Source organism: Pseudorca crassidens, chromosome 13 (assembly GCF_039906515.1).
Source record: "Pseudorca crassidens isolate mPseCra1 chromosome 13, mPseCra1.hap1, whole genome shotgun sequence".
Classification (NCBI taxonomy): domain Eukaryota; kingdom Metazoa; phylum Chordata; class Mammalia; order Artiodactyla; family Delphinidae; genus Pseudorca; species Pseudorca crassidens.
Genome location: NC_090308.1, coordinates 51,635,207 through 51,658,989, shown reverse-complemented (window position 1 = coordinate 51,658,989; position 23,783 = coordinate 51,635,207). Strand labels below are relative to the sequence as shown.

The window sequence follows — 23,783 nt, the reverse complement described above, 5'->3', positions numbered from 1 at the left end:
ACAAAATTTCTCGTCTTAACTATTTTTAAGTGTACAATTCTGTGGGGTTAAGTACATCCACATTATCACACAGCCAGTCTCCAGAACTTGTTTCATTTGCAAAGCTTAAACTCTATACCACTTAAACAATAGCCTCCCATTTGCCCTCCCCCCACCTCTCCAGCCCCTGGCCACCACTCTTTTACTTTCTGTCACTGTGAATTTGACCACTCTAGGTACCTCATATAAGTGAAATTGTGCAGTATTTGTGCTTTTGTGACTCACTTATTTCACTTAGCATAATGTCCTCAAGGTTTTTTTCTTAATAAGAAAAACATAGACTCTATAGATAACTAAGCAAAGAAATGAACAGACACTTCATAGTTGGGTAATGCAAATACAAATAGATGTGAAAATTTATTCACAAATGCACATTAGCAAAGCTTTAGGTTATCAAATTAACCAAATTTTAAGAGCTGCTAGTATTCAGTGATGATAATGAAACATAAAAAAATCCGACTCACTGCAATTGGGAATATAAATTGGCATAACCTTTCTGACAAGTAATTTGACAAAATATATTAAGAACTCATAATGACAGGTAGACCTTTTGTCCCATTAACTCTACTTCCTGGAAGCTAGCCTAAAATTTAATCAGATATATGGACAAAGATTTATGTCTAAAGGTGTTTATTACAAAGTACTTTATTGATTGATTGATTGATTGCTGCACTGCATGGCTTGTGGGATCCCCAACCAGAGATCAAACCCAGGCCCTCGGCAGTGAAAGCACAAAGTCCTAACTACTGGACCACCAGGGAATTCCCTACAAGTACTTTATTATGCAGTTATTCTAGCTGGCAACAACATAAATGTTTAAATAACTTAAAATACATTTCTAGCCATGAATCTAAATAAGGTAGTAGAATGGCTGTATCTGAATTTCTGGGAGGGGTGTGTTTAGTTTGTAAAAGCATATTATAAAATTGCCATTAAAAGAAGGTATAAGATTTGTATGTGTATAAATTGTACCAATGTTTTCTTAGGTCAGTCTCCCAAGGCAATAGAAATAAAAATAAACAAGTGGGACCTAATCAAACTTAGAAGCTTTTGCACAGCAAAGGAAACCATAAAACAAAAAGACAACCTATGGAATAGGAGAAAATATTTGCAAACAATGCAACCAACAGGGGCTTAATATCCAAAATGTACAAACAGCTCATACAGCTCTATATCAAAAAAACAAACAACCCAATCAAAAAACTGGCAGGAGACCTAAATAGACATTTCTCTAAAGAAGACATACAGGTGGCCAATAGGCACATGAAAAGATACTCAACATCACTAATTATTAGAGAAACACAAATCAAAACTAGAGTGAGGTACCACACCACCTCACACTGGTCAGAATGGCCATCATTAAAAAGTCTACAAATAACAAATGCTGGAGAGGGTGTGGAGAAAAGGGAACCCTCCTACACCGTTGGTAGGAATGTAAGTTGGTGCAGCCACGGTGGAAAACAGTATGGAAGTTTCTCCGAAAACTAAAAATAGAATTACTATATGATCTAGCAATCCCACTCTTGGGCATATATTCAGACAAAACTATAATTCAAAAAGTTACATGCACCCCTGTGTTCACTGCAACACTATTCACAATAGCCAAGACATGGAAACAACCTAAATGTCCATCAGCAGATGGATGGATAAAGAAAATTCATGTATATAATGGAATACTACTCAGCCATAAAAAAGAATGAAGTAATGCCATTTGTAGCAACATGGATACAACTAGAGATTATCATACTAAGTGAAGTAAGTCAGAAAGACAAATACCATATGATATCACTTATATGTGGAATCTAAAATATGGCACAGATGAACCTAACTACGAAACAGAAAGACTCACAGACAGAGAGAGCAGACTTGTGGTTGCCAAGGGGGAGGTGGAGAGGGGAAGTGATCGACTGGGAGTTTGGGGTTAGTAGATGCAAACTATTACATATAGAATGGATAAACAACAAGGTCCTACTGTCTAGCACAGGGAACTATATCCAGTATCCTGGAATAAACCATAATGGAAAAGAATATAAAAAAGAATGTATATATGTGTATAATTGAGGCACTTTGCTGTACAGCAGAAATTAACACAACACTGTAAATCAACTATACTTCAATTAAGAAAATAAAGAACTTAAAAGAAAGATTTGTATGTATATGGATAGGAGAACGGACTTTAAAAATGGGAATCAGTTGGGAATTGCCAATTGATATGATAGAGTATTATACATATTTAAAATTTTCAGTAATTTTATTGACATAGTAAAAGGCTCATGATAAGCAAAAAAGAGATGGAAACTTATGATTACAGAATGACCTGAACCGTGAAAGAAAAATTCATTAAAAAAAAGACTTGAATATCAGATCAGAAATAAATGAAAAAGAAATGAAGGAAATGATAGCAAAGATCAATAAAACTAAAAGCTGGTTCTTTGAGAAGATAAACAAAATTGATAAGCCATTAGCCAGACTCATCAAGAAAAAAAGGGAGAAGACTCAAATCAATAGAATTAGAAATTAAAAAGGAGAAGTAACAATTGACATTGCACAAATTCAAAGGATCATGAGGTTACTACAAGCAACTCTATGCCAATAAAATGGACAACCTGGAAGAAATGGACAAATTCTTAGAAATGCACAACCTGCCGAGACTGAACCAGGAAGAAACAGAAAATATGAACAGACCAATCACAAGCACTGAAATTGAAACTGTGATTAAAAATCTTCCAACAAACAAAAGCCCAGGACCAGATGGCTTCACAGGCGAATTCTATCAAACATTTAGAGAATAGCTAACACCTATCCTTCTCAAACTCTTCCAAAATATAGCAGAGGGAGGAACACTCCCCAACTCATTCTACAAGGCCACCATCACCCTGATACCAAAACCAGACAAAGATGTCACAAAGAAAGAAAACTACAGGCCAATATCACTGATGAACATAGATGCAAAAATCCTGAACAAAATACTAGCAAACAGAATCCAACAGCACATTAAACGGATCATACACCATGATCAAGTGGGGTTTATTCCAGGAACGCAAGGATTCTTTAATATATGCAAATCAATCAACGTGATACACCATATTAACAAATTGAAGGAGAAAAACCATATGATCATCTCAATAGATGCAGAGAAAGCTTTCAACAAAATTCAACACCCAAAAAAAAAAAAAAAAAATTCAACACCCATTTATGATAAAAACCCTGTAGAAAGTAGGCATAGAGGGAACTTTCCTCAACATAATAAAGGCCATATATGACAAACCCACAGCAAACATCATCCTCAATGATGAAAAACTGAAACCATTTCCACTAAGATCAGGAAAAAGACAAGGTTGCCCACTCTTACCACTATTATTCAACATAGTTTGGAAGTTTTAGCGACAGCAGTCAGAGAAGAAAAAGAAATAAAAGGAATCCAAATTGGAAAAGAAGAAGTAAAGCTGTCACTGTTTGCAGATGACATGATACTATACATAGAGAATCCTAAAGATGCTACCAGAAAACTACTAGAGCTAATCAATGAATTTGGTAAAGTAGCAGGATACAAAATTAATGCACAGAAATCTGTGGCATTCCTATACACTAATGATGAAAAATCTGAAAGTGAAATAAAGAAAACACTCCCATTTACCACTGCAACAAAAAGAATAAAATATCTAGGAATGAACCTACCTAAGGAGGGCTTCCCTGATGGCGCAGTGGTTGAGAATCTGCCTGCCAATACAGGGGACACAGGTTCGAGCCCTGGTCGGGGAAGATCCCACATGCCGTGGAGCAACTAGGCCCGTGAGCCACAACTACTGAGCCTGCGCGTCTGGAGCCTGTGCCCCGCAACAAGCCCGCAATAGTGAGAGGCCCACACGCCGCAATAGTGAGAGGCCCGCACACCACAATGAAGAGTGGCCCCCGCTTGCCACAACTGGAGAAAGCCCTCGCACAGAAACGAAGACCCAACACAGCCATAAATAAATAAATAAATAATTTAAAAAAAATAAAAATAAAAACCTACCTAAGGAGACAAAAGACCTGTATGCAGAAAATTATAAGACACTGATGAAAGAAATTAAAGATGATACAAATAGAAGGAGAGATATACCATGTTCTTGGATTGGAAGAATCAACATTGTGAAAATGACTCTACTACCCAAAGCAATCTACAGATTCAATGCAATCCCTATCAAACCACCAGTGGCATTTTTCACAGAACTAGAACAAAAAATTTCACAATTTGTATGGAAACACAAAAGCCAAAGCAATCTTGAGAACGAAAAATGGAGCTGGAGGAATCAGGCTCCCTGACTTTGGACTATACTACAAAGCTACAGTAATCAAGACAGTATGGTACTGGCTCAAAAACAGAAATATAGATCAATGGAACAGGATAGAAAGCCCAGAGATAAACCCATGCACATATGGTCACCTTATCTTTGATAAAGGAGGCAAGAATATACAGTGGAGAAAAGACAGCCTCTTCAATAAGTGGTGCTGGGAAAACTGGACAGGTACATGTAAAAGTATGAAATTAGAACACTTCCTAACACCATACACAAAAATAATCTCAAAATGGATTAAAGACCTAAATGTAAGGCCAGACACTATAAAACTCTTAGAGGAAAACATAGGCAGAACACTCTATGACATAAATCACAGCAAGATCCTTTTTGACCCGCCTCCTAGAGAAATGGAAATAAAAACAAAAATAAACAAATGGGACCTAATGAAACTTCAAAGCTTTTGCACAGCAGAGGAAACCATAAACAAGACGAAAAGACAACCCTCAGAATGGGAGAAAATATTTGCAAATGAAGCAACTGACAAAGGATTAATCTCCAAAATTGACAAGCAGCTCATGCAGCTCAATATCAAAAAAATAAACAACCCAATCCAAAAATGGGCAGAAGACCTACATAGACATTTCTCCAATGAAGACATACAGATTGCCAACAAACACATGAACGAATGCTCAACATCATTAATCATTAGAGAAATGCAAATCAAAACTGCAAGGAGATATCATCTCACACTGGTCAGAATGGCCATCATCAAAAAATCTAGAAACAATAAATGCTGGAGAGGGTGTGGAGAAAAGGGAACCCTCTTGCACTGTTGGTGGGAATGTAAATTGATACACCCACTATGGAGAACAATATGGAGTTTCCTTAAAAACTAGAAATAGAACTACCATATGACCCAGCAATCCCACTACTGGGCATATACCCTGAGAAAACCATAATTCAAAGAGTCATATACCAAAATGTTCATTGCAGCTCTATTTACAATAGCCAGGACAGGGAAGCAACCTAAGTGTCCATCAACAGATGAATGGATAAAGAAGATGTGGCACATATATACAGTGGAATATTACTCTGCCATAAAAAGAAACGAAATTGAGTTATTTGTAGTGAGGTAGATGGACCTAGAGTCTGTCATACAGAGTGAAGTAAGTCAGAAAGAGAAAAACAAATACCGTATGCTAACACATATGTATGAAATCTAAAAAAAAAAATGGCTCTGAAGAACCTAGGGTCAGGACAGGAATAAAGGCGCAGAATTAGAGAATGGACTTGAGGACACGGGGAGGGGAAGGGGTAAGCTGGGACGAAGTGAGAGAGTGGCATGGACTTATATATACTACCAAATGTAAAACAGATAGCTAGTGGGAAGCAGCTGCATAGTACAGGGAGATCAGCTCGGTGGTTTGTGACCACGTAGAGGGGTGGGATAGGGAGGGTGGGAGGGAGACGCAAGAGGAAAGAGGTATGGGAACATATGTATATGTATAACTGATTCACTTTGTTATAAAGCAGAAACTAACACACCAGTGTAAAGCAATTATACTCCAATAAAGATGTTAAAAAAAAAAAAAAAAAAGACGAAGTTACTATGCCAAAATGTTAACAGTGCTTGCCTCAGGGTGGTGGAATATTTTGTTACATCTTTACACTTTCCTGTATTTTAAGAATTCTCTGGGGCTTCCCTGGTGGCACAGTGGTAGAGAGTCCTCCTGCCGATGCAGGGGATACGGGTTCGTGCCCCAGTCCGGGAAGATCCCACATGCCGCGGAACGGCTGGGCCCATGAGCCATGGCCGCTGAGCCTGCGCGTCTGGAGCCTGTGCTCCTCAACGGGAGAGGCCACAACAGTGAGAGGCCCGCGTATCACAAAAAAAATAAAATAAAATAAATTCTCTGAGATGAGCACGTTTTATTTTTTGTAAAATCAGGAGGAAATACATTTTTAAAATATACATTTAAAAAGATAAATTTCAAATATAATTAGAGATATATTATCCTGCTAAAGAGAATTTCATTTAAATTTCAGGGCTTTAGGATCAGATACAGGAGGATCAACCAGAAATCCAGCTGCCCACTGTGGGGTTGTTGGTTTGAAACCTAGCTACGGCTTAGTTTCTCGTCATGGCCTCATTCCCCTGGTGAATTCAATGGATGTGCCAGGAATCTTAACCAGATGTGTGGATGATGCAGCCATTGTGTTGGGTATTTAAACGATTCCATATAGTTTCAAAACATTGTTATTTCACTTCAGTACTGTGTCTGTCACTCATAAATATTCCTACTTACAGGTATACTAGCTGGGCATGATCCCAAAGATTCTACCACAATTCAAGATCCTGTTAAACCATTTACGCTTCGCAGTTTGACAGATATGAGCAAACTATGTATAGGAATTCCGAAGGTAAGTCTCTCTTTACAAAAGTACTGTCAAGTCAAATACAGAGCACAGACTTGGGAAACAGACTGGTTGGGTTTGAAGCCCTGCTCTGCCACTTTTATTAGCTATGTGACCTGAGCACATGAAAATAGATATGTTAAATTACTAACCTTTTAACATTTTAACTTTGAGCTTAGCAATAATTTTTTGTTCTGGGAGACTGTGCTGTGCATTGTAAGATGTTGAGCAGCATCGCTGGCCTCTAACCCTAGAGGTAGCATCCCCACCACCACCACTGCCCCACTAGCAAAACTGTCTACAGATGTTACCAGATATCCCCTGGTTGAGAGGAAGAGGAGAGGAAACTGCCCCCTGTTGAGACCACTGCTGTAGAGAAATACTGTAAAATCCTTAAATCTTTAAAATCTTCAATTAAGGTAATAGATGTGCCTACTTTTAAGGATTTAGAGAGAAACAGACTTAGTTGAGAATCCTGGATCCTCTACTTACCTGCTATGTAACATTAGGAGAGTTAGTTAACTTCTCTAGTCTCAATATTTTTCATTAATAAAAAGAAGGATGATAATACCTACATCGTAAGACTGTTAAAAGCATTAAATGAGAGAACGTGTGGAAAGTATCTAGCAGAGTGCCTGATATATAATGAACATTTAACAAATATAAGTTCTCCAACCAGATCTCCAATCTTTAATATTATTATATCGAGCTCACAGTATCTTGTCATGCCATAAGCACTCTTAAATTAGTTCAGTCTTTCTAGCTACCTGCTAGCAATTTAATCAGATGTTCTAATGTATTGCCAAAGTTTCTGGAGTACAAATTTTTATGACACCATCTATACAGATATTCTAATTTCTGTATTTTGACTTTTTCCAATAAGGAATATCTTACACCAGAATTGTCGAGTGAAGTACAATCTCTTTGGTCCAAAGCTGCTAATCTCTTTGAGTCTGAGGGCGCCAAAGTAATTGAAGTGTCCCTGCCCCACACCAGTTACTCAATTGTCTGCTACCATGTATTGTGTACATCGGAAGTGGCGTCGAATATGGCAAGATTTGATGGGCTAGAGTATGGTAAGTTGCCTGTGTTTTGGATTTTTAAGGAAGTTGTCTCAAACATTTGAAAGGTTCGTTTATTAGTAGCAAAATATATTATTGCCAGGGATAATGTTAAGATTTAGAGAAGTAAATCAGTGAATCCTTTTACCTTTGTCATTTTAGCATTATAGTCACACTATTCATCATAATATCTCTGTATCTTCAGCTCACCCTCTGGACTGTGCGTATCTTGAAGGTAGAGTATTTTAGCTTTGTATTATCAGTCCATACAGTGTGGTACCTGGCACAGGGTATGAGCTCAGTAAACATCTGAATAAAATGAATGAATGAATGAGGGAGTGAACAACTGAAGTTTCCCTCTTCATTATCATTTTCTCTCTCCTTGCTTCCTGACAAGTCAGTCAGTCCAAAGGCAGATGAAAAAGAGAAACCATTAAGGTCAATCTCATGAAATTTTAGTATTGGTCACAAATGTGAATCTAGACCTGCTTTTCAGCCAAAACTTTACTTCCTTTTCAATTAATGTTTCGTGGGTTTTTGTTTGTTTGTTTTTGTTTTTTGTTATCAGGTCACAGATGTGACATTGATGTGTCTACTGAAGCCATGTATGCTGCAACCAGACGAGAAGGCTTCAATGATGTGGTGAGAGGACGAATCCTCTCAGGAAACTTTTTCTTATTAAAAGAGTAAGATAATCAGCTTAGGAATTTTCCCCATTCTTGAAAACTCCATAGTAAAGTAGTAGCATGTCTGTCAAGTCTTGTAAGTTGAGATATTTGCTAAGGAAGCAAAATCCTTATGATTTAAATTAGAAATCGTAATTAAAGGCCCATTTATGGTACTTTTGGCTCCTGGTTATTCAAAAACAAACCAAATCATTGATGCTCTAGTTGAATGATTAGTACAAGCTAAGTAGGAAGCCCTGAAGGATTTTAGCCTCATTAAATGTCCCTTATTATTGCCACATTGTCTTACTGCTCTGAGAGCCTTAAGCAGGAAGTTACACTGGTGTCTCTTAAAAAACTTAGTGAATCAATGTAGTTTTCCCTTGCATCATGTATCTGTTCACTCCAAAAAAGAATTTTAAATTACTATGACTTTGGTATAAGTTTGTTCACCATCTTGTGAATAGGATTCATCTTCTATACTACCAGGTCTGTCTAAGAGGACATGAGAAGTGTGAAAAAGCAAGAGTGGTTGTACCAGTAGCTTCCTGGGGTTTTGCTCTATGTCCCATAGATAGATAGATAGATACATACATACATACATAGCATTTTATTCATCTGTGCATCTCCTCAGGGCCAATAGTTAGGATTACTTTTTCCAAAGATACTATTTGAACAGCTACTGTGAAAAACAGCATGGAGATTCCCCAAAAAATTAAAAAGAGAATTACCATGTGATCCAGAAATCCTACTTCTGGGTATATATCTGAAGGAAAGAAATCACTGCCTCAAAGCATTATTCACAGTAGCCAAGACATGGAAACAACCTAAGTGGCTGTCAACAGATGAATGGACAAAGAAAATATGGTGTGTGTGTGTGTGTATATATATATATGTAATAATGAATAATATTCCATTGTATGTATGTGTGTGTGCATGTGTGTATATATATATATATACACACACAGCAATTTTATAGTTAATTGTATCAATAAAGCTGGAAAACAAAAACTAAAATTATTATTTGATTAATGGGGAAATCAAAGGGCTTTGTTTATTTGCTTCCCTTCTAATGTTGTCTAATGTCTGAAAATGGTTGTTTCATTTTGTCTAGTTTTCGGTTGTTTAAAATGGCAGAGAAAATCCATCCCTAATATTCCCATCATTGATGGAAGCAGAAGTTGGGCTTTTGAACTATATTTAAAGTAGGAAGAAGTTTAATAGAAGTATTTGTTCTTTTATAAAAAGATATTGTTAGTACATTATTTAAGCCATCAGCTGTTGGGTAAATTATACGTGATGCCTGCATTCATCTCCCTATAGATCCTGTGGTCAAATGATAATAAGGACATCTGATATTTCTATAGCATTTTTCGGGATAAAAAGATTTCACATTTTTAACTCATTGTATTTGGTCCTCAGAAAGATTGGAGTTGTTATATCCATTTTTCAGGTGAGGAAACTGAAGTTAGAATGATTAATACTTTCGCCACCTTCATTAACAGCTTCAGGAGGATCTAAGGAGTATTTTCTTTTTCCATCTCTTTGCATCATTGACTTATAGTTACGCCTATGTCTGGCTAATTCCTTAATCTTTTCAGTAAAGTAAGCATTTTTTCTTTTGGGGGTGGGTGGGGAGTAACCATATCCTTTATTATTTTTTTTATTACCACAATTAGTTTAGTGAACATCTATCATCTCATATAGACACACCATTAAAGAAATAGGAAGAAAAAATTTTTTTCTTATGATGAGAACTCTTAGGATTTACTCTCTTATCAACGTTCGTGTATAACATACAGCCGTGTTAATTATATTTATCATGTTGTGCATTACATCCCTAGTACTTATTTATTTTATAACTGGAAGTTTGTACCTTTTGACCACCTTCATCCAATTCCCCCTCCCTCCACACCCCGCCTCTGGTAACAACAAATCTGATCTCTTTTTCTGTGAGTTTGTTTTTGAAGTACAATTGACCTACAACACTATGTTAGTTCCTGGTGCATAACATAAGTGACTTGATATTTCTCTGCATTTCAAAATGATCACCATGATACATCTAGTTGTCATCTGTCACCATACAAAGATATTACATAATTACTGACTGTAGTCCCCAAACTGTACATTTCATAGCTGAAAGTTTATAACTCTTAATCTCCTTCACCTATTTCTCTCCTTGCCCCTCACCCCCCTCTTCTCTGGCAACCACCTGTTTGTTTATCTATGACTCTGTTTCTGTTAGTTATGTTTGTTCATTTGTTTTTTGGATTCCACAGATAAGTGAAATCATACAGTATCTTTCTCTGACTTATTTCACTTAGCATGATACCCTCTAGGTCTATCCATGTTGTCACAGATGGCAAGATTTCATTCTTTTTTATGGCTAATTTTCCATTTTTTATATGTATTGATACTACATCTTTATCCATTCATCTACTGATGGACACTTTAGGTGGTTTCCAAATCTTAACTACTGTAAATAATGCTGCAATGAACATAAGGGTGCATATATCTTTTCAAATTAGTGTTTCTGTTTTCTTTGGATAAATACCCAGGAGTGGAATCGCTGCATTGTGTGGTAATTCTATTTTTAATTTTTTGAGGAATCGCCATACCGTTTTCCATAGTGGCTGCACCACTTTACATTCCCACCAACAGTGCACGAAGGTTCCCTTTTTCCTACATCCTTGCCAGTATTTGTTATTTGTTATCTTTTTTTTTTTTTTTTTTTTTGCTGTATGTGGGCCTCTCACTGTTGTGGCCTCTCCCGTCCGGAGGACGCGCAGGCTCAACGGCCATGGCTCATGGGCCCAGCCGCTCCGCGGCATGTGGGATCTTCCCGGACCGGGGCACGAATCCGTGTCCCCTGCATCGGCAGGCAGACTCTCAACCACTGCGCCACCAGGGAAGCCCTGTTGTCTTTGATAATAGCCATAATAGCCTCACGGTGATATTTCATTGTAGTTTTGAATTGCATTTCTCTGATGATTAGTGAGGTTGAGCATCTTTTCATGTGCCTGTTGGCACATCTGTATGTCTTCTTTGGAAAAATCTCTGTTCTGGGCCTCTGCCCATTTTTTAATTGGTTGTTTATTTTTTTGATGTTGAATTGTATGAGTTCTTTGCATGTTTTGGATATTAACCCCTTATCAGATACAGCATTTGCAAATATCTTCTCCCATTCAGCAGGCAGGCCTGAAGCATCTTTTCATGAATTTCACATTTCCATTCCTGGGCTATACCTGTCTGTAAAGTACGAAATTGCAAACACTGCATACTTTCCCCAGTTACTGTGTCCAGAGCTTGCTAGTTTCTAGTGTCTAATTCTGATGGCATGTTAGAATTTTCCAAAACTTCAGAGTCCTTATAATAATTATAACTATAGATGAAATAGGACATTATAATAATAGAAAGGATTGGAATGAGCCTCCAGAGACCTAAGTTCTAGTCCTTCCTCTACCCCTGTCAATCTTTGCAGCCTTTAGAAAGTCATTTAGTTGCTATGCACTTGATTTTCCTCACCTGAAAATGAATGTTCTGGTTTAATGATGTCCCTGGAAGCGTTAATATTTTGTGATTATATGTACAGAATTGCATCTACTGGTGATTTTTAATTAATTCCAGTTATACAAACTTTTAGAGTAACAGTGTGGTTGAACAAAATTCATTTTTATGTGTTGTTAGGAATCTTACCGGCGCCTGCTCCAACAGGCCAAGAATCCAGTGATTCTTTAACAAGCCTTATGCATGAGAATTGATTCAAAGAAATAACAAAAAGCCCTTAAAGTGTCATCTGTTTTTTTAAACAAGCCTTATGCATGAGAATTGATTCAAAGAAATAACGAAAAGCCCTTAAAGTGTCATCTACTTTTTTCCACAGAAACTATGAGAATTATTTTGTCAAAGCACAGAAGGTGAGACGACTCATTGCTCGTGATTTTGTGAATGTTTTTAACTCTGGAGTGGATGTCTTGCTAACTCCTACCACCTTGAGTGAGGCAGTGCCACACACAGAGTTCATCAGAGAAGACAACAGAACACGAAGTGCCCAGGGTGATCTTTTTACACAGGCTGTAAATATGGCAGGTGAGGATCCCTCAAGAACATTCTGGTTTTCTTCAATTTTTAGGTAGACACCCTGATCTTCGACTTAGGTTCTAGCTAGATTGTTCCCTAAACGCAATAGCTTGTCCTTCTGGAATGCTTGGGAATGTGTGTTTGTGTGTGCATGCGTGTATCTATAGGCTTGCACTTACCACACACACATACATTAATTTTCAAATCTACAGAAAAGTTGAAGTCGTATAATGAATACCCATATGTCCTTTGCTTGGATTCATCTTTGTTAACATTTTGCCTCACTTGCTTTCTCCTTCCTCTCTCTCTCTCTCTTTCACACACACACGCACACACACTCAGCTTTTATTTGAATAATTTGGAAGTTTCAACATCGTGTTACTTCACCCCTAAATACTTTAGCATGAATCGTCTAAGAATAAAGACATTCTCCTACATAACCACAATTCCATCATCACACCTAAGAAAACTAACACAAATACAATAATATTCCAAATACAGTTCATATTTAACTTTCCTCAGTTGTACCAGAAATGCCTTTTATAGGGTGTTTTCCCCGATATATTTATGATATCTCTTAAAGTCTAGAACAGCTCCCCAGTTCTGTATGTTCTACAACAGTCTGAACCACATCAGACTGTTATAATTTTTGTTTTAATCATCAAACATAATGTAGGAAACTCAAGGGCAGAGGGAACAGTCTGTTGTATTTATCTATCTATCCTTTTATTTACTGTGTTCATTTCTCCCTGATGTATCAGATCCTTTGCTTTACCATATCCTTTCTGTTTGGAGAACAGTTAGCCATTCTTTTAGGGTACGTCTGCTGGCAACCAGTTCTCTTAGCTTTCTTCTGAGAATGTCCTGATTTTCCTTTCATTTTTAAAGGTTATTTTTGCTGGATATATGATTCTGATTTGACAGTTCTTTAGCACTTAAAAAATGCCTTGCTACTTTCTTCTGGCCTGCATAGTTACTGCTAAGAAATACCCAACCTTTTAAAAATTTTGTTTTAAGTGACATTGACTCTTTTGAGGAGTCTAGTACACTTGACCTGTAGGATATCCCATCTGCAATCTGAATTTGTCAGACTGCTTCCTCATGATTGGGTTGAGTTAAACATTTTTGGTACAAATACTACATATGCTTCATGTCAAGAAACAGTTAAATATCAGTTTGTCCCACTTTTGGAAGCTAAGTTAATCCCTTGGTTAAGGAAGTAACTACCAGATATTTTCCTTATGAAGGCACGTTTTCCTTTTGTCAGTTGTAAGCAATTGGTGATGTAATACTTTGAGACAGTGTTTCCCAATAAACTTGAACCCACTTTTAGCATCTATTGATGATCCTTGCCTGAATTAAATATTACTTAGAGAATTACAAAATGCTGACTTTTCTAATTCTACCATTCCTTCTACATATGTTAGCTAGCAGCCTTCTCTAAAGAACAGCTTTCCTGGGACTTCCCTGGTGGCGCAGTGGTTACGAATCCGCCTGCCAGTGCAGGGGACATGGGTTCGAGCCCTGGTCTGGGAAGATCCCACATACCACAGAGCAACTAAGTCCGTGCATCACAATAACCGAGCCTGCGCTCTACAGCCCACAAGCCACAACTACTGAGCCCACGTGCCACAACTACTGAGCCCGTGTGCCACAACTACTAAGCCCATGTGCCACAACTACTGAAGTCCACACGGCTGGAGCCCGTGCTCTGCAACAAGAGAAGCCACCGCAGTGCAAAGCCTGTGTACCACAACAGAGTAGTCCCTGCTCGCCGCAACTAGAGAAAGCCTGCAAACAGCAACAAAGACCCAACGCAGCCAAAAAATACATAACTTAATTTAAAAAAAGAAAACATAATTTTTAAAAAAGCTTTCCTTTTTTAAAAGAATTCAATGTATTATAAGTAATTAACTGTCATTATTTTTGATGCTCAAATTTAACCAACAGTTGCGTATCCTTTAGACCAGCCCCCATTAATTTTTGAAAACTTTCTTATTTTATGGCATAACAAGATGTCCCAGGCTGTCCTACTTTCTCTTCCCCAAAACTAAAATTAAAACTACCCTGAATTACTATTTTTCATGTAACAAATTGGCAAAAATTCAAAAACTGAACAACACACTCTATAGGTGAGGCTGTAGGAAAACACTCATTTTGCTGATAGGAGTTGAAAAGGTACAACTTTTTTGGAGGGAAAGTTGGCAAAATATCTAATTACATATGCATTTATCTTTTGATGAAACAGTTCCTCTTCAGCTGAGAAACGTTCAGGAATACCAGAAAAATACACAAGGTAATTCACTGGGGCTTGGCATGAAATAGCTAAATACTGAAAACAACCAAAATCTCCAACCACAGAAGAATGGTTGAATAAATTATGGTAAAAGCACATGATGGAATACTATGCAGCTATAAAAAAGGAATGAAGAAGGTCTCTGTGAACAGATATACAGTGATTTCTAAGATATTAAATGAACAAAGGAAGATACAGAAGCATACATATAATTTTTGTGATTCTTTTTCATTAACCTTGTCTTGTACCTACTGGCACTGGAAAGTGGAAGAGGTCTCTGCATCTTAGGGTGGAGAATTAATCAACATTTAATGGGTCTCTTTCTTTTCCTCAGGGTTGCCAGCAGTGAGTGTCCCTGTGGCCCTCTCAAGCCAAGGGTTGCCAATCGGACTACAGTTTATTGGACGTGCATTTTGTGACCAGCAGCTTCTTACAGTTGCCAAATGGTTTGAAAAACAAGTACAGTTTCCTGTTATTCAGCTTCAGGAGCTAATGGATGATTGTTCATCAATCTTTGAAAATGAAAAGTTAGCTTCTGTTTCTCTAAAATAGTAGTGATAACTATATCATGCAAATTATGACTTTTAAAGATTTTATATTCTAGAAAAGTCAAGTGATCTTGCAATTTGGTTCACTGTCAACACAGTCATTCCTTGGAATCGCTTTTTAAAATTCTTGTGATATAGTTAATTACTTATGAATAATCTGTCAGCATTTATTAAGCATCCACTAAGTATAAACAAAGTACAGGATTTCTATTATAATACAAGATACATGTTCCTGAAAAATGATGCATTCTGTAAAAATGTTCATTAAAAAGAACATTGCTTACAGTACTAGTACTGTACTGTAAGCAATGTAAGTATACTAGTAAACCTCTCAAAACTTGTACATCTTTGTAACCAAAGCACTAACAAAAACAGGAAGTGGTACCTCCAGAGATAACCTGGACAGCCCAGCTGACAGGCAACTCATCATGCGGTGGAGGCCGCCTCAGCGGATGTTAAAAATGCACAAAAACAATAAAATGGGAATATCCACTTCTAAGTCTGAGCAGAGCAGGTAGAGGAGGAGCTCTGAGCACAGGAGGAAGTGCAACCTGCTGGGGCCCAGAGTCCTGCAAGACAAGGGTGTGCCTCTCTCTCTGGGGAGAGCCCCAGGTGCAGACACTTCTCTAAGAATAGAGCTGCAATGACTAAGAACTTTTTTCCTTTCCTGCTAACAGTTAAAATCTTACTTCTGCCATTCCAGAGCCCCATGCCAAGGAACCAGAGTAACTCCATGTTACACTGAGTTCATTCTAGTTCGATCCCAAACAAGCTCAGTGATGCCATAGAGACATTTGTTGTGACCTAACAGACCAGACTGGACTCGAAACTTGGTAGCTAGTAGAGCATGGTTTTAGTGAGAAAGTTTCAAGATACACAAGTAAGATCCCATATGAAAAACTTGTATATAATTTGGTGAGGATGCCAAAGAGAAGAAGCCCATGGACCTCCTCCCTTACCCCAGATTCTCTATTCCTTATGGTTTTCTTACCCTCTTGACTTTCTTTACAAGTGCTCTCTCTTTGGCCTCCTTGAGCACAAAGAAACATTAACAGGAATATGTATTCAGAATCTGAAAAAAAAATCTGATGAAAATCATACGCTTGCCCGCTATAAAGTTTCACTGTTGGATTTGTCTTTGCCAGAACACCATTGTCATCTCATATTTATCATGTGTTCTAATTTGACACTTGTTTATTGTTGATAAGTATAAGTGGGGAGCTGAATTATTATTTAACAGATTCACTTTGTTTAGTAAGAAAAAAGTCCTTTCTAAATATGAAAGACCTGTAGGAAAAACATAGGCAGAACCTTCCCAGAACCACTAGGATGTTGAGTGGTGGTAGTTTAACCTGCCTGGTACTTTTCATTAATAATTTTCTCTCCCCCTGGGATCCTCCCACTCCCAAATACTCTGATAAACTTTACATAAAGTTTTCTGTGCCAGGCCTGTAGGCCCACTAGGATTCTTAAATATTTTGACGTGAGTCCCTGAAAAAGGAAGAAATTCATGACAGAGAATTGCTTTACTTTATAACACGAGAAAACTCTTAGTTGGGGGAGCTAGTATGATGCAAATGGCAAGCAGATGAATCTTTGCCCCAGTCTTTCTTTTATGTGTGTATAATTCAAAATAAAAATTTTTCAAAAAATATTTATGTAATTTCTCTTATTCCTGTATCTCTGCTTGAGTTGCACTAACGATTTGAACTGGAAATAACGAAGTGAAACATTTACTGTTCTCACGTAATAACACCCAACTAGCGTGAAATGATACCTAATCTGTTCTTTCTTTTCCATCTTTACCCTAAATCTAGTAGATCTCATTTTGCCAAATCACTGTCTGGGAATTTAAGGGGAAAATGGTTTCTGTGTCTCAGCTAATTAAACCCTGAAATTGTTAGCAACAGGGCTGCCACAGCAGAGCACGTCAGAAAGGCGAAGGTGGCTGCAAGTGTAAGATGAGTTCCTTGATAAGACAGCAAAACAAAGCACTGCTAGAGTGAAAAAATGTGATACGTTCACAAATCTTTGCACCCTGACACCACACAGCCAAATCCAAGCCAGATCCGTGTTGACCAACACTTAGCGTTACCAAGAAAATCGCTTGAAACCAGGGAGGCAGAATGTTCTATTTGAATGGCTATTTGACACCAGGTTGTTGGGAACACAGGACTGTGGGCCATCTAGAAAAGACAGCATGGTACAGAAGAGGAGCTTCTAAAAATGACAAAGGATGGTGATTCCTATGAGGAAATCACCTGCACCTTCTACAGTGGACAAGAAATACCTTTAGGATTTTAGAACAGGATCTAAAGAACAGTGAAAAGAGATCTGGTTACAGGGCACCAAAAAGTAGACCTCGAGGATTCTGTAAACTGTGTCATACCCTGTTCCAGTTTAAGTAAGGGAACAAACTAATGGGATTTTCACAATAGTTTCTGTTACGAACTTTCATTTATTAGCTACTTTTACTCTCCCTCCCTTTCCTCAAACATCTGATTATGCTGAGGCTAAATATGTGTTGCCTGTGCGAGCCTAGGGTAAAATGTACTCATTGCGTTTAGAAGCACCAGAGGACCGTTTAAAGTAGAAGGCTTTCCTCAGTTAGTTCATAACTTAAGCAGTGTGTACACTAGAACAAAACGCTGAAAGTTTAATGAAAGCAAATAACACGAGAAAACCCCAGCCAACATTAAATAAAAGGAATTACGGGATTTCAGAGGGGCTTTCATTTCTTTTTCTTTGTACCTCAATGGAATATAAATCCAAAAGGATTTTAGGCACTTTATTAGAAATGTATTATTACAATGGTATAAAAGTAAATAGTTGAGGAAATCACTGAATTGATAAAAATAGGGGAAAAGGTTAAAACCAAGAATAAGATTAAAAGTTAACAATGCTTGTCAAGGTATTTATTATACAGATGCTAAGACTGTGTAGTGTGATATGGTGGGAAATTTCCCAATTGCTTCCCTAGTGGGTAAGGCCACCAGATTTAAAAATCAGATATACCTGGGTTTGAATCCTATTACTGCCATTTACAAGCTGTGTAACCTGTCTGAGCTTCAGTATCCTGACCTGTAAAACGGAGGTAATATTTACTCCGAGGGAGGGTTGGGAGGATTAAGTTTAAATGATGCACTTAAAGCACCCAGCATAACAACACAGAATAAGTATTCAAAAGTTTGGAGCTATAAATATATGCATACAATCATGAAATTATCATTTTCCCATGGATGCTATAGTTTACACATTAAACTAATATGACCAAATTGCAATTTACTGAAAACTTATGCTAGAGACCAGCTATATAGCTCTCTGATGATCTGGCTTCCTCTGAAGATAAAGTTTAAAATACCTGGAAGAACTGATGGACTGCACATTTTTAAAGCAATTTCCGTGAGCCTATAATAAAGAATTGGCTAACACAGGGTTCAAAGACCCGGAGGTCTTTTTTTGTTTTTTTAACATCTTTATTGGAGTATAATTGCTTTACAATGGTGTGTTAGTTTCTGATGTATCACAAAGTGAATCAGCTATATGTATACATATATCCCCATATCTCCTCCCTCTTGCGTCTCCCTCCCACCCTCCCTATCCCACCCCTCTAGGTGGTCACAAAGCACCGAGCTGATCTCCCTGTGCTATGTGGCTGCTTCCCACTAACTATCTATTGTACGTTTGGTAGTGTATATATGTCCATGCCACTCTCTTACTTTGTCCCAGCTTACCCTTCCCCCTCCCCATATCCTCAACTGTGTTTAACTTTTCGAGGAACAGCCAAACTTCTCCAAAGTGGCTGCACCGTTTTACATTCCCACCAGCAATATATGAGGGTTCCATTTGTCCATATTCTTGCTAACCCTTGTTATTGTCTGTCTTTGTTATTTTAGCAATCCCAGTGAGAGTGAAGTGATATCTCACTGTGGTTTTGATTTGCATTTTTCTAATAAGTAATGATATTGAATATCTTTTCATGTGCTGACTGGACAATTATATATATATATTTTTTGGTGGGGGGAAGAAATGTGTATTTAAATCCTCTGCTTATTTTAAAATTGGGTTGTCTTTTTATCGTTGAGTTTAAGAGGTTTTTTAAAAGATATATTTGGGACACAAGTCCCTTATCAGATATATGATTTGCAAATATTTTCTCCCATTCTGTGAATTGTCTTTTCATGTTCTTGATAGTTTTCTTAAAAGCAGTAAAGTTTTTTATTTTATTGAAGGCTAATGTACCTATTTTTGATTTTGTGGCTTTTGCCTTTGGTGTCACATATCAAATGTACCTGTAATGAGGCGGAGTCAAGATAGCAGATGGGAAGATGCAGAGTTAGCGTCTCCCCGCAACTAGGGGGCCTAACAGCTGCTGGTGGGGGATTCTGATGCCCAAGGAGATGGAAGGAACCCCAAAGTGAACCGGTAGGACATAGCGGGACTGAGGGGGGAGGAGAAGTGGAGGCCAGACAGGATTGGTGCCTCTGAGACTGGGGAGATCAGGAGAGGTAGAAGGGAGGGACTCTCCGGGAAGAGTGGGAGAGGAGCAGAGGGTGATCGCCAGGGCCACTTGGGCCGGGGAGCCTGCTGGGCTCCCAGGTTGATCCCCTGCCCTCAGAGCCCCCCCCCCCAGGCCGCATAGGTCCTTGGGGGCATAGGACGGAGGCCAGGGAAACCAGGAGAGGCAGGCGGGAGAGGCCCTCCCAGACTGGAGGATGAGGAGAGGAGAGAAGGGCGTTTGCCTCACCCACTCGAGCCCAGGAAGCCTGCTGGGCTCCCAGGTGAGGTCCTCCGCCCTCTGAAACCAGGGGTGTGGGGCATGGCTGGGCCTTTCTGTTCCTTGAGCCTAAGCCCCACCCCTCACAGCCCCCAGGGCCTTTTCCAGCCATGTGGGTCCTGAGCATAGGCCCTGCCCACTGCCCAAACCCCACCCTTGCTTAGGCCCCACCCTCCACAGCCAAGGCCTCCCCCGCCTTTTTTTTCCTTTTCCCTCCTCCTCCTCTTTACTGTTGTGGTACTGATGTACCTTCATTCATCTATATTTTAATTTATTCTTCCTAACATACCTGTTAGTTTCCTAGTCCAATTTTTTACTTTGTTATTGTTTTGTTTTTTCCCACCCCAGGTGGATTGCGGGATCTTGGTTCATGAACCCAGGGTCGGGCCAAAGCTCCTGTGGTGGGAGCTCCGAGTCCGAACCACTGGACCAACAGAGAACCTCAGACCCCAGGGAATATTCAAAGGAGTGAGGTCTCACGGAGTTCCTTATCTCAGCACCAAGACACAGCTCTACCCAAGAGCCTACAAACTCCACTGTTGGAAGCCTCAGGCCAAACAACCAGTAAGAAAGGAACACCAACCATTTAAAAAAAAATGAGATGGCAAAAAAATGTCACAGATGAAGGAGCAAGGTAAAAACCTACAAGACCACATAAATGAAGAGAAAATAGGCAATCTACCTGAAAAAGAATTCAGAATAATGACAGTAATGATGATCCAGAATCTCGGAAATAGAATGGAGGTATGGATTGAGAAAACAAAAGTAATGCTTAACAAAGATCTAGAAGAACTAAAGAACAAACAAACAGAGATGAACAGCACAATAACTGAAATGAAAAATACACTAGAAGGAATCAATAGCAGAATAACTGAGGCAGAAGAACGAATAAGTGAGCTGGAAGACGAAATGGTGGAAATAACTACCGAGGAGCAGAATAAAGAAGAGAGAACAAAAAGAACTGAAGACGGGCTTCCCTGGTGGCGCAGTGGTTGAGAGTCCGCCTGCTGATGCAGAGGACATGGGTTCATGCCCTGGTCCGGGAAGATCCCACATGCCACAGAGCGGCTGAGCCCGTGAGCCATGGCCACTGAGCCTGCATGTCCGGAGCCTGTGCTCTGCAATGGGAGAGGCCACAAAAGTGAGAGGCCCGTGTACCACAAAAAAAAAAAAAAAAAGAATTGAAGACAATCTCAGAGACCTCTGGGACAACACTAAATGCACCAACATTAGAATTACAGGGGTCCCTGAAGAAAAAGAGAAAAAGAAAGGGTCTGAAAAATATTTGAAGAGATTATACAGTTGAAAACTTCCCTAACATGGGAAATAGTCACCCAAGTCCAGGAAGCACAGAGTCCCATACAAGATAAATCCTAGGAAAAACACACCAAGACACATAGTAATCAAAGTAACAAAAATTAAATTCAAAGAAAAAATATTAAAAGCAGCAAGGGAAAAACAAAAAATAACATACATAAGGAATCTCCATAAAGTGATCAGCTGATTTTTCAGCAGACATGCTGCAGGCCAGAAGGGAGTGGCAGAATATAGTTAACGTGATGAAAGAGAAAAACCTACAACCAAGATTACTCTACCCAGCAAGGATCTCATTCAGATTCGATGGAGAAGTCAAAACTTTTCAGACAAGCAAAAGATAAGAGAATTCAGCACCAACAAACCAACTTTAAAACAAATGCTAAAGAAACTTCTCTAAGCAGGAAACACAAGAGAAGAAAAAGACCCACAAGAACAAGCCCAAAACAATTAAGAAAATGGTAATAGGAACATACATATCGATAATAACCTTGAATGTAAATGGATTAAATGCCCCAGCCAAAAGACACAGACTGGCTGAATAGATACAAAAACAAGACCCATATATATGCTGTCTACAAGAGACCCACTTCAGACCTAGGGACACATACAGACTGAAAGTGAAGGGATGGAGAAAGATATTCCATGCAAATGGAAATCAAAAGAAAGCTGGAATAACAATACTTGTATCAAATAAAATAGACTTTAAAATAAAGACTGTTACAAGAGATAGGAGGGACACGACATAATAATCAAAGGATCAATCCAAGAAGAAGATATAACACTTATAAATGTATATCCACCCAACATAGGAACACCTCAATACATAAGGCAAATGCTAACAACCATGAAAGGAGAAACTGACAGTAACACAATAATAGTAGGGGACTTTAACACCCCACTTACACCAATGGACAGATCATCCAAACAGAAAACAAATAAGGAAACACAAGTTTAAATTATACTTTAAACAAGATGGACTTAATTGATATTTATAGGACATTCCATCCAAAAGTGGCAGAATACACTTTCTTCTCAAGTGCACACGGAACATTCTCCAGGATAGATCACATCTTGGATCACAAATCAACCTCGGAAAATTTAAGAAAATTAAAATCATATCAAGCATCTTTTCTGACCACAAAGCTATGAGACTGGAAATCAATTACAGGAAAAAACTAAAAAACACAAATACATGGAGACTAAACAGTGTGCTACTAAATAACCAAGAGATGACTGAAGAAATCAAAGAAGAAATTTAAAAATACATAGAAACAAATGACAATGAAAACACGATGACCCAAAACCTATGGGATACAGCAAAAGCAGCTCTAAGAGGGAAGTTTATAGCAATACAATCTCACCTCAAGAAACAAGAAAAATCTCAAGTAAAGAATCTAACCCTACACTTAAAACAACTAGAGAAAGATGAACAAAGAAAACCCAAAGTTAGTAGAAGGAAAGAAATCATAAAGATCAGAGCAGAAATAAATGAAATAGACACGAAGCAAACAATAGCAAAGATCAATAAAACTCAAAGCTGGTTCTTTGAGAAGATAAACAAAATTGATAAACCATTAGCCAGACTCATCAAGAAAAAAAGGAGAGGACACAAATCAATAAAATTAGAAATGAAAAAGGAGAAATCACAACTGACAATGCAGAAATACAAAGGATTATGAGAGACTACTACAAACAACTATATGCCAAAAAAATGGACAACCACAAAGAAATGGACAAATTCTTGTAAAGGTACAGTTTTCCAAGACTGAATCAGGAAGAATTAGAAAATATAAACAGACATATCACAAGTAATGAAATTGAAACCCGTGATTAAAAATATTCCAACAAACAGGGCTTCCCTGGTGACACAGTGGTTAAGAATCCGCCTGCCAATGCAGGGGACACAGGTTCAAGCCCTGGTCCAGGAAGATCCCACATGCTGTGGGGCAACTAAGCCCGTGCACCACAACTACTGAGCATGAACTCTGGAGCCCGCAAGCCACAACTACTGAAACCGGCATGCCTAGAGCCTGGGCTCTGCAACAAGAGAAGCCACTGCAGTGAGAAGCCTGTGCACTGCAACGAAGCGCAGCCCCCGCTCTCTGCAACTAGAGAAAGCCTGCATGCATCAACAAAGACCCAATGCAGCCAAAAATAAATAAATAAATAAATATATATTCCAACAAACAAAAGTCCAGGACCAGATGGCTTCACAGGCAAATTCTATCAAACATTTAGAGAAGAGCTAACACCCATCCTTCTCAAACTCTTCCAAAAAACCGCAGATGGAGAAACACTCCCAAAT

General features: G+C 38.5%; 1 protein-coding gene across 2 annotated transcripts in view; it reads left to right on the top strand.

Annotated features, from left to right (window-relative positions):
• The window catches only part of QRSL1 (glutaminyl-tRNA amidotransferase subunit QRSL1), a 31,374-nt gene extending 15,653 nt beyond the window's left edge, over positions 1-15,721 (top strand). The window contains exons 6-11 of one of the 2 annotated variants that reach the window (XM_067702445.1): positions 6,366-6,541; positions 6,628-6,740; positions 7,618-7,810; positions 8,364-8,481; positions 12,344-12,549; positions 15,171-15,721. In XM_067702445.1, coding sequence (XP_067558546.1) covers positions 6,366-6,541; positions 6,628-6,740; positions 7,618-7,810; positions 8,364-8,481; positions 12,344-12,549; positions 15,171-15,388 — 1,024 coding nt within the window. In that variant the 3' untranslated portion in view covers positions 15,389-15,721. The other variant, XM_067702446.1, reaches the window with a different exon arrangement.
• Positions 15,722-23,783: the final 8,062 nt, after the last annotated feature.